At 38.1% G+C, this 16,865-nt stretch overlaps 1 protein-coding gene across 4 annotated transcripts in view; it reads right to left on the bottom strand.

Annotated features, from left to right (window-relative positions):
- The window catches only part of ADAM22 (ADAM metallopeptidase domain 22), a 68,599-nt gene that overhangs the window by 28,410 nt on the left and 23,324 nt on the right, over window positions 1–16,865 (bottom strand). For 2 of the 4 annotated variants that reach the window (XM_053967871.1, XM_053967862.1), the window contains exons 14-25: window positions 14,360–14,440; window positions 14,085–14,135; window positions 13,744–13,807; window positions 13,112–13,217; window positions 11,924–12,040; window positions 11,073–11,241; window positions 9,971–10,079; window positions 8,996–9,086; window positions 7,628–7,645; window positions 4,672–4,779; window positions 1,693–1,793; window positions 1,069–1,135 (exon numbers count right to left, since the gene is read on the bottom strand). In XM_053967871.1, the coding sequence (XP_053823846.1) occupies window positions 1,069–1,135; window positions 1,693–1,793; window positions 4,672–4,779; window positions 7,628–7,645; window positions 8,996–9,086; window positions 9,971–10,079; window positions 11,073–11,241; window positions 11,924–12,040; window positions 13,112–13,217; window positions 13,744–13,807; window positions 14,085–14,135; window positions 14,360–14,440 (1,082 nt within the window). Of the gene's footprint in view, window positions 1–1,068; window positions 1,136–1,692; window positions 1,794–4,584; window positions 4,780–7,627; window positions 7,646–8,995; window positions 9,087–9,970; window positions 10,080–11,072; window positions 11,242–11,923; window positions 12,041–13,111; window positions 13,218–13,743; window positions 13,808–14,084; window positions 14,136–14,359; window positions 14,441–16,865 lie in introns of all 4 variants that reach the window. The other 2 variants (XM_053967855.1, XM_053967845.1) reach the window with 2 other exon arrangements.

Genomic DNA, 16,865 nt, shown 5'->3' with positions numbered 1-16,865 from the left:
ATAATTGCAATGTGCATCAAAGTATTGTTTCTGTAATTTGTAACATGGGGTTTTCTCTAGGAATCCTTTCTGAGCCTACTCACCTAAAGACAGTGCACTGTAGGTGAAATAAAAGTTTCAAAACAAACTCAAAATTCCCAAACCAAAGAAAATGGGGCCCAGAGAGCAATTAGCATTATCAGCTTCCAGCAGGGTTGGTATCAAGCCCATTTGCCCATCAAGGTGCAAAGTTAGTAGTCATAATATGGGGAAGGACACTGTCACTGCCATCATGGTCAAAGAAGGGGCCATTCATGTGGGGTGGAAGTGCTGTAAGAGCAGGCCAGTGCTTTTGATGAGCCCAGAGGTTTCCAGCCTTTCACCACTCATTCACAAGAGGGGCCTGAACCAACAGTACATAAGAAAGGCTCTTTCTGTGTGGGGAGCACTGCACACATGGGCTCTTCAGGAAACGTAACCAATAAATCAATAAGCCATCAACTCTAAGCTGTATTGGAAAAGTCTAGGGATCAGTCACTTGGTAGAAACTTTAATTACCCACTGATCGCAGGGCTTAGTCAAGACTGGCTGTTTCAGGCTTGCAATGGCAAACTTCAAGGTACTCTCAAAGCAGACAGATAATACCTCTCCTAAAACCTCCAGGAAAGTATGCAGAGATACAAATCTCTAAATCTGCAATGGCCCAACCCAGGGTGAAGACAAGGGTAGGAAACAGTCAGGTTATCAGAAACTCAGCATTGAACCAGGATACACTCAGCAATGGCAGTTTACTGTAGACAAAAGCCTGCAGTGATGGTGCAGGCTGCCACCATGATTGGGAATTGCTATGGGAACGACTGTGAGGAAGCCTACATAAAAAAAGAAAATTAATAGTTAATTTTTAAAGAATACATAAAAAGAGGTTGAAATACATTAGCCAAACCATTTACCAGATTATCAGTCAGCAATCAGAATGGGCCACAGAGCAAAAATGCAGCTGTCTACTTTTAAGTAGTCTTAATTTCCATCTACAAAACACAAATATGAAAACTCTACTTTTTGGCTTTGCTTTTTTAAATTCAGACTTACTCAGTTGAATTAGACCGTGGCCTAAATCTTTTGCCTCTGACTTTCTTTCTGTTTCCTCCTATATTACCTGAAAGAAATCAAAGGACAAAGACAGTAAAACAACTTGAAACTCACCTGCCCCATGCCAAACTGTATATTCTTTTTGCATCCATAGCAAAAGACTTGCTACCTTTAACTTTAACCATTAACCTTTAACCATTTAAATCTCACAAGTATGTTCCTCTTGGAATTACCTCAGACACTTTCTCTACTTTTTGCTGCAACTGTTCAGAGAAAAAAACTCCTTTATTTCAGCTGTTATTTGACAAAATCACTACACTTCAAGAAAAACACTTAACACTGCCTGATAAAATCACAGAAGCTGGCAATAGTGAATAGATTTCTTTCTCTTTTTCATGTTAGCTCACACTGGAGGGAGAAATTAAGTGTAATTTCTTTGTGACAAAGCACTGTGCAAAAAAGGCACTTATGTAGGGTGCTGCTAAATCCTAATTCCAAGTTAGTAACAACTAGCACAATTTTAAGGAGTCATGCTGCTGTCCTAAGATCAGCTAAACTTTCAGCAGAGCAGCAGTGGTCCAGAGGCTGGTTTCCACTGTGGCCAGCACAGTGGTTCACACTTACCTTGCCAAGAATTACTCCTAGGCCTCCCATTTTCACAAATGTCTGAAATATGTTTTGTATCTGGGATCCTTTCACTCCAGGAATGAGATAATCCATTTGACCTGGAATAGGAGGGCTCAGATGCGGTTATTGTTAAGGGTATTGTCTCACATCAATGTTAGCTCAGTGGTTTGGTCACATTCCCGAGGCCAGTGACAAAACACAGCCTAAGGTCTGTCTGCACTAGCAGAGCATCTAGGATTTCTGATTAAACTCTGCAGTTACACCTTGCAGCTGTCCCTGCAGTGGTTCCATGTGCCCACATTCAAGAGCCAGGCATCAGCACTGCTTTCTCACTCATCTGCTGTGGAATGCACAAACACCGGCGCACACCAGATTTCCTTTGGATTTGCAGCTCTGCCTCAGTTCCTAGATGGTAGATGCTCTTACTACTGTGCCCATTTCAAGGCTTTTTCATCTCACAGTCAAGCACATCTTGCTTGCAGGCTGCCCACTCCCTCCTTATGCTGCTGCAGGAAAGCCAGGACAGCTTCCCTCAACCCACTGCTTCTAGTCTCAGGGGTTCAGGAATTGGTGACGAGCATCCTCCCACCCAGAGCTGGTAGTGCCAGGGGAGAGGTAACTCTGCCTCATTTTTGCTAATTTTCAACGCTTATATTTTATCAGCCAATTGCTGCAGTATATACTAAATGCTAAACTCAAAGCCAAAAATAGTCTTTTTATCTAGGTGTTTGGTGCAAACTGTTTTTTCTTTCCTCTTGCATTCTTTTTAAGAGCCAGAGATGTATGTGGCGATGTCCAACATGTGGGGTTTTGCAACAGGCTGCCTCTTGTTGAACTAGAGCTGCTGCTCAGCTGTTTACCATGAGCTCTACAATTATTTCCAAAAGAGAAGAGGAAGTTGAAAAATCCACAATAGGTGGCTTACATATTACAAAGCCTTGCTTAAAGGAACTATTTTTGTAGTTTTTAAGTCTGGATACTTGCATTTTTCAGTCTCTGCTTTCCTTGGGGGCATCTGAGAGATGCTGTCCAGTTTTCAGAAGCTCAGGCTAATCACAGCCACACTGAGGTGAGCCCAGGGTTTCATTAATTCAAACTTAATCACATCACAAAAGATCTGAGAAACAACAGATCCACTGACAAATTTTCAAACACTTCCTCCTCCTCTTCAAGGTCTCTTTCAAGTTCAGGAATGTCTTGCTATATAATGGTTTTGGTGTTTGCTATTTCATAATAGCAAGAGTTATCATAAAGTTATGTGTTAATCCTTGAACATCCTCTGAGTACCAGCTAATATTCCATAGTGCTTTCCAGCATGGAGAAGCCCAGGCAGCTGATGGCCCAGTCACTCTAACATCTCCCAAGAGATGCCATCCATACCAGCACACAGAGCAAATCAAAATCAGCTTGGAAGGTAGGAGGTAGCACTCTGGGAATTCAAATGGAAGGACTATGTCAGCTGTATCACAATGTTAATGGAATATTTGTCAGACTTACTTTTCCAGACTTGACAGTGGCACAACATACCTGAACTGGTGGTGGGAACAACAAAACTCTCTAGTACAGACAGACCTTAGAAATCATTAGTTTTTTGGAACAAATAATAGAGACACATGAAATAAATGAAGTATGAAATAAACACAGATACTACATGAAAGAAGAAACACATTAAGTTACAGTATTTAAAAATAACTTTTTTTTTTAACTGGTATTTAAACCTGATAGACAAAGCTATGAAAACTTTTTTTCCCCAAGACTTTATTTCAAAATTTTAACCAAATTAAAAAAGATTCTCTAACATAAACAGTGCATCATTTAAGATTAATGCTTGCTTCCTGAAAAAAAAAAACCAACCCACACAACTAAAAAGCCGAATTTAAAAATTAGAGATAATTAAGTAATCACTACTGGAGTTTCCCTAATAACACAATCATTAGAACAAACTGAATGAAGTTGTGTATAAGATCAAGCTGCTATACCAAAATAGAAAACGTCACTACATATGTGTCCCTTCCATACATTTTCTTTATTTTCATTGAAATAATAGCAAAGAAAATGGCTTCATCAACTGCACAGCTGTAGGCTGCTTAGTGGGGCAAGAATTGAGAATTGCGGTTTTCCTGTGAAGCAGTTCATGACTGTAAATTCCTCTAGGACACAGTGCTTCTCATAAATTCTTTTACAGTGCTAGCTGAAGATTTTCATATAAAGAAGCTTTAACTGCAGAGGAACAGTGAGCATCATGATCTTAGCAATTACAAATGGCTCTCAATGCTTTTAAATGAATCTTCCCTTTTAAAATGTTGAAATTTTTAGGCAACTGGAACAATAAAGGAATTAGTGAAATCTGATCAAGGGCAAAAGCTAATTCTCTTTAATCTAACAACAGCAAGCAGAAAACTGCAGAAAGTATTTGTAGAATTATTTTCTAAGATAACACTTGGTGACCTAGCCTAATAAGTGGAATAAAATGCAATCACTATCTTCTTTAATATGAGACAGCAGAAGTCTAAGTCAACACACTGGATTAATGACACTGACAAATAAAGATATAAAAATAACATTTATATTAACATTTTATGTTTATAACTATTATTGAAGAAAGACAATGTTCCTTTTCTTTGATTACATGACATTGATTAAAAAAGTTGTTGGTGTTTTATTTAATTTTTTTCAGACAGCAATTATTATTACAGTCTACTTGAAATCAATTCTCAAGCAGGGATATTATGAAAATTTTATTAAACAAAAATTGGTTTGCAATGCAAAATTTTTTTATTCTGGCCTAATCATACTAATTAGCAACTAGGACACAGGAGAAAAATCAGTAATCAAAGCAAAAAGGATGCTATTTCAAACATTCCACAAAGAAAGAAGAAAGAGTCAAACCTGCTGCAAAACAATGAAATGTTCTGACTAATGGAATAATGGGTGATGGAACAGGTAGAAATCTGAAAATGCGACAGAAAAGCAGACCTCTTCTTAGAACTAGATGCAGAGTTTGTGCTGACTCCAGGAGGCATGTCGCTATAAAAAGAGTCGGCCTCTCCCGGCTTTTTTACATAATCTCCCTGGGGTATTTGTCTGAAGTGTAATAAACATTGTAGAGTCAGAAAACATGACAGGAACTAGAATGCACACAAACATGCATGAACATTAGTTTAAAAGAAAGAGACAAGGATAGCAATCCTTGAGAAAACCTGTTAACCACACACAATAAAGTTATTAAATAATTCAACCATCTGAGAGAAAACTCCCACAACGCTTCTGTTATGTGCAGAAGAGTGGATTATGTGGTTTTGGAAAGAGAAAACAAGGAAAAACGTTAACTCTGACCACAAATTTCAAAGTGAACAGTTAGTGATTCTTGAGATACTGGATAACCAGTCCAGACATTTCAAATAGCTCATCATGCTGGTTGCAAAAAACACCAGTACTGAGTCTAAGCTGAATACATGCCTGCATCAAAGAGGAGCTCAGGAATAGTGAATGCTTTTTTCCTTCTGAGGTAGATGCTTACCATTTAACTTGTGATCATGATAGAATTCAAGAGTAGCAATCTGTTGAGCTGTTTAAATCTCAGGAGGATAAAAACCTCCAGTTTTTTAACTGAATTCTTGTGTAAGGTAACTAACACCAGTGTCAGAGATTCTCAGCTACTCCTGATTACCACAGTAGTAGACTCAATCTGCCAAGACACACGACAGTAATGTAACAGTTTATCCTTTTCCAGAACTAGAAGCTCAGTTATGGTTAAAAAAAAAAAAAAAAACACCAAAAAAAAAAACCCACTAGAAAGTGCTAATCAAGTTATGCAAAGTTTTTGCAGATGGCAAATTCATCACCAGCAGAGAATACCTGCCATGCAAATATTCCAGTTTTAGTTCCACTAGGTTTAAAAATCCTCCCAAGTACAGGTAATTACTTTTATAGTTGACTATTTCATAATATCAGCATCAGTATTTAGTCAATGTCACACTTTCCAAGACATTTTTGCTACAGGCTGCTCCAGGTTGATTCATATTGTGTCCAACTACAGACCTAAACTGTTACCTCTCCATTCCATATCTAGATTTCTAATCCTTCTGAGGTATGTAAAGTATACAACTATATGGCATAAATCATTAGTGCAATGCAGTATTTCAATTCTCCATCTTCTAAAACCTCTAGAGTTTCAGTTCTTATCCCATTCCTCAACTGGCACATGGGTGTCTTCAGAGTTGGCTCAATGTGGGCAGATCTGCTCCCCAGGGTTCCTCTAGCAAACTGCTCTCTCACTGCTCCATCAGATATAACTTTTCCCATGTAGCTGTGCCCTTTAAAGCCACACTATTCCAGCTGGCAGAATCCTTGCTAATTTGCTAATTGGCTCTACTTACCACTTTCAGTTTACTTGTTTCAACTTGCTTAGTACCAAGTATAATCCTTATGTCATGTTCAAAAATATTATAATAGCTTGTTTTCATTGTTATTTAAGGAGTTATCTTTTTTTTTTTTTTTTTTTTTTTTTTTTCTAAAGGGACTGTCTGGACAATCTGGTGGGTATGTTTTTTCATTTATGGAGCACTCCTTGTACTAACCCAAAAATATTCTATTTAGAAGTCAGCCTACAGTACTTAATTTTATGCATGAAGGAGATTTAGTTACTAAATATCTTCCTCATATTTAAAATTATGGAGTCCTCCATTACCTTCAGAAGCCTCAGCTCTTGTTGGTTCCCACTCTGCCTGTGCTCTCACACACAGCTGCAGACTGGCTGCACACTCACAGCTCTCTGGCCATAAAGTAATTTCTGGAGATGAAGGTATCTGAAGAAGTTACATTCTCTAGTATTCCAATGCAAACATACATGGAGTGGACTCTGTTTTGAGGTTTCTTCTGCTCTGTCCTCAGCCAATACTGAAACATCCACAGCAGCATGACTTGATGGCCATGTTAGTCTCCATTTATAGATACATCAGTTTCCACTAAGCAGCACCAAACCCTTAAATTCTGCCTTCCTTGAGCTGGGTGGCATTCCCTACCCACCAGCCTCTGTATAAGCCTTGACTTCAATAGTGTTGTCTTTTACTTGTTACTGTACCTGTGGCCTATCTGACCCTGTAGCACGCAACTAGCACTTGACAGGGCTTTTCCACTTTTTACAAATATTTTGAGCCTGGCAGAGAAAGCATTACACAAAGGGAAATGGAGAACAAGCACAACGGGTAGCAGCAACAAACAAAGCAGCAGCTTGGAGCAGAAGGCAGCGATACAGGCAGAAAACAGGGGAATTTGAGAAATCCTCTTATGTGTTGGGGACTGGGAGAGGAAGGAGCCAACTCCTTCCCACAAGACCCATCTGCCAGGCAGATGCCTGATCAAAGGGAGGTAGTCTTCCAGGAGCCAAACATAAGTCACTAGGAAAACTCTTATTTTTGGCCACAAGCTTGAGATGAAGAAAGCTCAGCCCTGTGCTGAAACCAATCCTGTGCTTTAGCTATGAATCAATGGAACAGGGTGACAGGAAAGAATGGGCTCTTTGTCCACACAGCAATTTAATTGCATTGTATTTTTAACTGCAAAGAAGCTCCAGGAATTAATTTGTCTCAAAAGGCTCCTGAACTTCATGTTAATATTAATTATTCAGTTCTTAGCCTCCCAAGAACACTTTTATCTCTAATAGCTGATTTTCAGTGTCTCTTATTGGAAATATTCTCCTGTTTTCCTAAATGAAACAGTCTATTGCAGAAGTATGAAAAACATTGGTTTTGCTCCTGAATCCAGTGAAATCAGGATTTCAAGCAATGCATTATAGAATACTGATTTCACATATTATTTAAAATATGATAACCCATCTCAATATTTTCTTTGTAGCATGTAAATGAGCAAAAGAGAAGAAAAGATATTTTCAGAGACTTCTAAGATACATTCCACTACTTCTATCACATACCTCTGTCTTCTGTAGTTTCTTTCCATATAAACAGAAGAGAAAGGAAGAAGAATGAGTTTTTAGTATGCAGGTACACATGGTCAGTAAGACTAAAAAATGTAAAAAGAAAAGCACTGTATACAGAATGAAATTTTTGCTCAAAATATTTCTACAAAATCACTTCTGAAATAAGCATATTCACAAATATACTACATCAGAAGTATTATACATTAGAATAAACAAGAAAAATATATTCATTATACATGTTGATGGCTTGTCAGCGCTGAGTGTAAGGTGCAGTTCATGCTGGGTTTAAGCCTGTTCACTGTGAAGCTGTTAGTGAGAGGTGCACTCTCGTCCTGAACCTCCAAAAATTAATCCCACTGGCTAGACATGATCTCAAAATGAGCCATTAACTTTTAGAGTTTTACTCTAAATAAAAGTCCAGATTTTCAGATACTGCCAGAAGTTGAGGGTGATATATGAAGACAGTATATCCTGCTTTTCTACTATCCTCATCTTCATGGTTTTTATTCCAAATGCTTCTTTCCTTACGTATTTCTGAGCTGCCCTCAGCCTACCTCAGTCTGGCAAACCAGCAGGGGCTGTGCCACTTCATTATGCCAAACCACTGGGGCTGTGCCCCAGCCACAGCACTGCCTGAAGCTGAGCCTGCCCTGCCCTCCAAGCACAACAAGGATCTAGGGACAAACGACTTCAAGAGACAGTCTCATCCAAACACAGATGATAAAGTCAGTACCTTGAATATTTTTTTACTACAAGCAAAAAACATAAATCCCTCTGTTTTTATAAGAAATTCATAAAAGAATTAAAAAGACCAATCAGGCTAATATAATCAATTTTGCCTCTCAGTGAGCACTGACATATCTACACCAGGAGAGAACTTGAGCCTTATTTGCAAATTGCAGATCTTTCCTACAAAAAATGTGCTTGAATTAATTTCAGGTTAAGCTGACTAAATATAATCATCTATTTAATGAAGCCTATGGTTAAATGCTTTGCTGGCTAACTGAGAGCTAATCTTGCTATATTTACTTCATCATGAGGAAAAATTTATAATTTAATCAGATCATATTCTTGTATTTCCTTTGTCACATACAGTAAAATCATAATCTGATCATCTAAAAAAAAAGAAAAAGAAATTACTAAGTGATAAATAAATTTCAAATTTGGATCAAGCTCTCTAAAACCACATACAAAGATAAGAACTGCTTGAAAAATGTTAATATGATAAAAATGTTAATGTATAAATATTGTTGAATTTGGATTCTTTAGATTTTTTTGACTTGTTATTTTCAAAACATAATCAGCTATCACATGAAATTCACATATTTTGAAACTCGATAAAGAAGAATAAAATGTACTTACTTGTAACCCCAACCAGTTATTCCTAAAACGAGAGCCAACACTAAAATGGTGCCAGCAATAGCCCCTATTATTATATTTGTGCTAACCACACCTGGAAACACAAGAAAGACGAAAAATATACATGGTTTTAGGAGAAAAATACACAAAACCTGTAAATGCACCATCTTTCTAAAACCAGTTGGAACAACTTTCACTAGGCTGATGAATTGTAACCCATGATACACTCTTGAAGCAGAGCATGGACATAAAAAGACCACTTTACAACTGATTTACAAATGATTTTCAAGATCACTTGTAAATCAAGCTTTGATTTTTGTGTCTGTTTCCATTAACTGAATGCTTATTACATGGGAAACCTGTGCCAGGTATGCCAAAACAGTATTATTAATATTAAACTGCTGTAGGTTACATCCTTACAACCTGCCCTAACAAATATATGCTTACCATGGAATAAAACCAGACTACTTGTTTGGTTTTGCTCAAATGACTTCCATAGCTGAATAAATTAATCAAATGAAGGATTCTGGAAGATGTCCCCCCACAAGGATTTCTAATGACCAACATTTACAATCTCATTTTTCCACAATATATCTTTCTTTTGTATGCAAGATTAAAGAGGAATAAAAACTTCCACTCCAAAAATATAAAAGTCAGGCACTAGCTTTCCATCTAGATATGGAATGTCCCAGTAACCTTTTGCTTGTCCTAATCTATCAATATGCCTAATAAGGCCACTCAGATGATTGGGACAAGCATGGTGGAACTGGACCCACTGATACCAGCTCCCAAAGATGCACAGGCTGAGGCTTCATTTACAGACACTGAGTGCTTCTGCTGTGGGAGGAGAGAGGGGAATGAGGCTCCTGATGCTGCAGCATGTTGTGTACTAACTGAAAGAGTAGGAGACCTAGTTTTGCTTAATGAACTTTTTTCAAATCCAAGAATTTTCAGTTGTTAAAAATTTTAACAACATACCTTTATTGATGGCATCCTTATCAAAAAATAGATCATCTTTGATGTGAGAACTACAGTCATCTCCTCCCCAGAATCGGTCACAGACGCATTTTATTTCATTGCTACAAACCTGCAGTCAAAAGTATAGCTCAGAAAAAAATCAGATTATTCATCCATTCCTGTAATTAATACCTTAAGTATAGGTACAGTGATAAAGCCATAATTTTACTGCTCACACAATTTTGCTATGTAATTTTTAATACATAGCAATTTTTTAAATTTATGTTAGGTATAAATGCATTAAATGTGCTATTATATTTTATATAAATAGATGTAATGTTTATTCAGTACATACTTTAACATAATCTGTATTTAATAGAAGCATTTATAATTGCTTTGGGAGACTGACCTTAATGATTTTTTTTCCTTCAAAATATGATGAAGTGCATGATTTCAGACGGAATAGGAAGTTTTAATGCAGTGCACAAGACAAAAGACATTATGAGAGAACAACTTCCTTGATCCCAGCTCAGTCACAGGGCCTTGGACATTGTGTCAACTGTGTGAGGGACAAGGGGGCTTGCCAGGGCCACAGTAAAGCCACAGACTGCACACTGAGCAGAGAAAATAGCCAAGAGCCAGCTCGCTGCCCTCTTTTTCAGAGTAAAGGAACTCTCAGCCCACAAAATCCAACATCATCAACAACTTCATGAATCTTCTTGGCTATTTTTGTAATAAAGAGGGAATTAAAAAGAACAGGTCTCTGGAAGAACAGAGACCCAAGTTTCTCAGTTCCTAAAACCTCTGTATTTATTCTGCAGCACATTGCTGAAGGAAATACCAATTAAGTTAGCAAAAGTGAGCAAAACCATTGATTGATAAAACTCTGTAAAACTAATACTTACTAACTATTGTTAGTAAGTAAACTCATTGTTTAAGATGCCTGGACTGGAATGCATTATATTTACTTATGTGCCTCTTTCCCTCTTCCTTTTCAAAAACTTCTCCAGTTTTATGACTTCTAGTCAAACTGCTTGCTTCCTGAAAGATCCAGCTAGTAGACTACACAAGGCCAGGTACTCAGCAAAACCAGCAAAAAGCGCTAAAGAGTGCAAGAACATACACCGTGTCCTGAACAAATCTGGCTGTCGGTGGTGCCGGGGCAGGTGCTGAAGTTGAAGGCCTCGGTGGGGAGGCAGCGATGGTCGAGGCACACCATGTCCGGCCCACACGGCGTCCCGTTCTCCACATAGCCCAGGTCCGTGTCCTCATCGAGCTTCACGTGGCCACCACTGCAAGACAATCAAGAGGACCTTGGAGACTTGTGCTGTGATTAGAAGGGACTGCTTGAGAAACTGGGCCCAGGGCTGCTGCCTGTATGTCTGTGCTACACAATGCCCAGGGCCAGGTAAGAGTAAGTATTGCCTTAAGTGAGCTCACTGGGCCTAACATGAAACAGACCAAATCAGTGTATCTACATCAAACAAATGAAATCATGAACACAAGGACCATTTTTCCTGTGAAACAGCTTGAGTTAGACAAAATTCAGTTTACTTGTTTAGGACATCATTTCGTCTTACAGTTGTGTGAAGCTATCAAAACATACCACATCTATAATTAGACTTCAGCTACAATATAGCAATGAATTAGGCTACCAGTTAACTTTGGCAGTGCAGGCATATGTCTTAAGTACTCTGGGTACAAGAAGTACTTCACAAATATTAAAGAATGTAAAATCACAGGGCCTGAGAAGAGCATTACATCTCTACAGGCAAAATTAACTACTGAGGGGACTGCGAAACTGCCCCACAGGCAGTTAATTTTCTGAAGCTTAACAAAGGTTGAACTGAACTAATGGTTATGTGTTAATAGGAAAAAAATAATGGAAACAGTTTTTCTCCACTTAGGAATGAGAAAGCTGCTTTTTTGTGCAAGATGGATATTGATTGTTCTGCTTTCAGGATTTCCAATTACCTGCAATTGTAGACTTTTCCATAGTGCAAGATTGATGTTGTGATTTCACCATCAAGTTCTCCAAGTCTGGGCACGCTGGATATATTGGAGCACAGAAGGTATCCACAAAGCACATCCCTGCATTGAAAGAATAAATAGATGCTCATAAAAAATAAAATTCAATTAAAATGGACAATCAAAAATATGATCACTTGCTTGGTAACCTATTTGTTATTCCCTGCTTTTCTCCCACTGACAATAACTCCCATAAATGATGCTGTTTCCCAAGAAAATTTTTCCCTTGGAAGTTAGATTGGGAAAACTCTGTTTTTATAACACATTATCAAAAATACTCTGAGTAACAACAAGCAGAGAGCTGTCAAGAATAAGCTACATCAAACTGATTTAATGATCTATTAAGATACAGTAACTGGTCCATAGAGGAGCAACAATAGATACTAGTTCTAAATACACTCTCATAGGACACATATGTAAGGGAACTACAGACACCAAGTTTAATTCAACTGCTGAAGGGACTTCACTACTCATGTGTGGAGACTTTTGCACTGACAGAATAGTAGGGTCTAACATCTCCCATATTACTGAATATTTTTTACTTATGTATTTGTAATAGAGCAGAAGTAAGGTTAGCAAATCTGAGTTTAAAAAGTGGGAAAGAGCATTAGTTCACCTGTAGGCAGAACTAGAAATCAAATGTCATGGACAGAATGGAGAAATCTGAAAAAAGAGTTTGATAAGGTCTGGTGAAAGGTTCAGAAACTGGCAGAAATAATCAACTGGATATATGCACAATGTGAAAAAAATGCTTTAGGCAGCGACTTGCAGGAATATACTTGGAAAGTTACAATACCATGAAAAGTGAACAAAACATAGCAATGCAATGGCACAGCATGAAAAGTGAACACCACACTAAGATGTGAAACCAAAGGCTTCTCTCCTCCGCTAACCCTCACTGAGTTCTAGGACCACTTTTGGTCCAAACTCTCCCAAGCTCAGATAGTGCTCTCTTGTCAGGGATCATCTCTTCTTGGCATCCTACTCCCTCCAGGACTTCTTGCACAAAGGTCTGCGGAAGAAGGCCAGAAATCTGATCCATAGAGAGGCTTTTTGAGTCTCTTCTTGCCAACTTAAGAACTGGATCAGGGGTAAGAACCTCATTCTAGTAGCTTTCTAAATGGATCAACTTACTGTTTATTGCACTGTATCCAAGAGTCCTTGTCTCTTCCACAGTTTCCTTTCTCAGTCCCCTCAATATTCAGCTTCTCATAGCAGTACCTGTCAGCAGCCGCCACTTCTAAAAACAGAAACAAATCTCTTCTAAGATGATGACTTTGAAAAGCCATGTCATGAGAAATGGGGATACACAATCAAAGCAAGCAGAGCTTCCCAGTTTGTGAACTGACACACCATGATCTGCACGTGGCCCATGAAATTCTGCACAGTGCTCTTCTCAGTTAAAAGCTTTATGATGCCACCACTGGACTTTTGTTAAATTTTGTTCAGATTGATGAGAGTTTATTGGTCAAAAATGTCCCCACTGAAATAAACTAATGAACATGAGTACAGGCTTCCTAGATGGTTATTAATGAGAACTAAAGTTTCAGATTTCAGAACAAACAGCAGTAAGTTAACCAACACTAGAGAAAGAGCTGCAAAAGAGAATGGAAAGACAAAATGATGGGTGAAAGAAAGGGAGAGACACACTGTTCTAGATGTTTTCAATGGTTCTCAGTATGTCTCTTCCATAATTTTTCTTAGTTAAGATAGTCTTTCAAGTCACATGTATTACAACCAACTTAGAAACAGAAGCATTCACTTACTTTCACCCCAGATATATTTACACTGCCGGTCCCTGGTTTTACATCTTCCTCCAAAGCAAATACCCTAGAGAGAAAGAAAAAAAAAAACCACAGAAAATAGTTCAAATTACTTGATTTTCCAAAATAGGTATTTCTATAATAGAAAGATTAGTCACATGCTTTATATTAAGACAAAGAATATGTGATTCTATCTCCTTTTCATTAAAAATATGACTAGCATCCAGAAGTCATGAATGTTAGCAGAGCTGTCGCAGGTGACTTCCAAAGATCCTAAAACAAAATCCATACAAAGCAATCTATAATAGCAGAAAGAATGTAAAACAAACTGAAGTCCTAATTACCTGTCTGTTATCACATGAATATCCATCCATTTTATGGATATTAGGAGAACACTATAGAAAGAGAAAATAATTAATAGATCATAGATCAGACAAATATGAAAGCAAAGTATACAACAAAAGCCATATGAAAAATCATTTCAGTATCATTCTGGTTTTTTCAGCATTAACAGATTTAACACAATTTTTATACACCATACTATACAAAACATTCATAGCGATTTTGAGATTATAGGTGGGGTTCTTTTGTTTCATGAATAGAAGACAAAAAAAATCACCTGGCTGGAATTTCCTGTGCAGTTCTCTGCAATATCACAATCATTCACTGCTTCTCGACACAAAACTCCTTTAGGTTCAAACTGGAAAAAGAAAGCATAGAAAATTAGTGTCTTTGTTTCTCCATATCTTGTCTTAAACGCAATGCTTCCCTACAGTTTTATCTAAAATAAAAAATGGGAAATATCCACATACTGACTGAAGTGGGAAGATTCTCTTTTCCCTGGTGAGTATGCTGCACCACTCAAGCCATTTACTGGTGCAAGTGGTACCACTCTCTGAGGCACCCCCTCCCAAGGGTATGGACTGTGGGCCCAAACAGGAGAAGTCTCTCCTGGGACAGAGGACCCCTGGTGGTGTCCAAACCCATACTGCAGTGGCTGGCAGCATTATTCATTTTTCCACTTTTCTCCAAGGAAGTATTTCTCCCGAACTGGCTGGGGGAGGGGCCAATTGAATCAGCTTTCTAGAGGAACCCCTTCAGAGGTTCTCTCCCAAATTTGCCCTAAACCAGGACAATTATCCTACCAGGTCACTGTGCCTTTTTGTGACTATTTTACTCTTCTTTACAGAACAGAAAAAGTAATCCTGATCTTCTCTCTAGGGATGAAGAACACCACAGAGCTCTACGTATAAACACTTTGGTTATTTTAATCCTCCATTGTTGTTGCAGAACAGGAACTATTAATAAATGCCCTGAATTCTGTACAGTTTGACACCATTTTCTAAGGGACTGGATACTTAACAATGAAAAGTGTACCAGTAACCTAATACAGACATTTTGGCTAAAGAATTACGTGCTAAGTCTCAAGGCCTGGAAAATAAGGAAAACATCTCATTTGAGGCATTTTTTAGTGTTTCTGGTCATGGACATATTACAGACTCCTTATTTTTCCTCAAAGTTTTCTTAAGACTGTGATACCCAGTTCATTTTGCAGGCCTGTGATTTTTTTTTTTTTTTTTTTTTTTGATCTGCATGCACATACATTTTTTGGGGGAAAACTGCTAACTCCAAGCTGGTGTGAACAGGCACACATTAGTGGAAGAGCTAGATTATGGTACTTTCTCAGCCCTCAGCTTCTTTTTTCTACCAGTCACTGGAAAAATGCAGACAGACACAAATGCTGTCAGAGACAGGATTCTGGGATTTATAATCACCATGTATTGCTTGCAACCCCTCCTTCACTCCTGCTTTCAGGCAGGATATTATGGGGGAAAGTAACCCCAAGTTTGGGAGCTATTACATAGAGTCTTTTGAGTTGTTCTGATATAAACACAGTAGTAAAATTCTACTTTTCTGTTCATTCACTCACCCTTGCCACTCTGAAATGAGATAAATCCTTCTCTCATTTGCAAAAAAATAAGATAGGTATACAAAAGCTTTGTTTTGTTCTGATAGTCTTTAATATGGTGCCTATGTGACTTGGATTCTTGAGCAAAATTCACCCACACTGGCAATCTGCTGATTTTTCAAATTATTATTACATTTTAAAAGGGAATGTGCTTAAAGAAATGTAATCTGTTCCAGCATAATCTGTGCTTTTTTTTTTTTTTTAACATTAGGATGAGCACAAAATCAAGAATGTGATCCACAGTTATTATTAATGATCCTCCTAAGGGAATGAAACCCTCAAATGTGCAGACAAAGATAAAAATATCACACATAGTACACCACAGTTTTAACTACATTAATACTAATTATCTTTATTACTAAACAAGTACAAACAACAATTTGAAGTCATATTTAACAAGGCTCCCTTACAGTCATGATCTGGTTAAACCTCCTTTCACTATTTACTGATGTATCAAGAAGAATAACTTACAGTTTACACAGGGCTTGACTCCCTTTACTCAATGGGATTTCAGTCAGTCCAAACATAAGGAGACACAGGCAGACCAAACTGAAACTGAAGTCAGGTGTCTTTTAGATTAATCCTTCTGAGTAATTCTGCTGGCTGCGCTTTTGTGTTTTTTACTCTATCCTTCCCTCAGACACTCTGTGGTACAATTTTCCCATTCAGTCTCATGGGGCAAATCCAGAGCAACACATACGGCACTGAGAGTGGCACCTGGATAAGGATGGGCGTGTTCACAGAATGACAGAATGGTTGGGGTTGGGAGGGACCTTAAAGATTGTCTAGCTCCAACACCACTGCCATGGGCAGGAACACCTTCCACTAGCTCAAAGATCCATCCAACCTGGCTTAGATCACTTCCAGGGATGGGGCATCCACAGCTTCTCTAGGCAGCTTGTTCCAGTGCTTCACCATCCTCATAGTGAAAAAACAAGGACATCTAATGAAACCTTTATGGTTAATTCATTCTTTAAGCAAGGATGTCTAATGAGATCTCATAGAACTTCAACCTGATTCAAACTTGTCCGAAACTGGAAGGATTCAATTTACCTCTGCATTTGATGACAGTCCCTGCCCCAAAAAAGCCAAGCCTAAAAGACAGAGTACAGCCTCAGAAAAAACAGATTTCAGCCAGTTTTAAAAGGTAAGCTTT

Source organism: Vidua chalybeata, chromosome 1, assembly GCF_026979565.1.
Source record: "Vidua chalybeata isolate OUT-0048 chromosome 1, bVidCha1 merged haplotype, whole genome shotgun sequence".
In the NCBI taxonomy this organism is placed as follows: Eukaryota; Metazoa; Chordata; class Aves; order Passeriformes; family Viduidae; genus Vidua; species Vidua chalybeata.
This window is presented reverse-complemented; position numbering and strand designations above follow the sequence as displayed.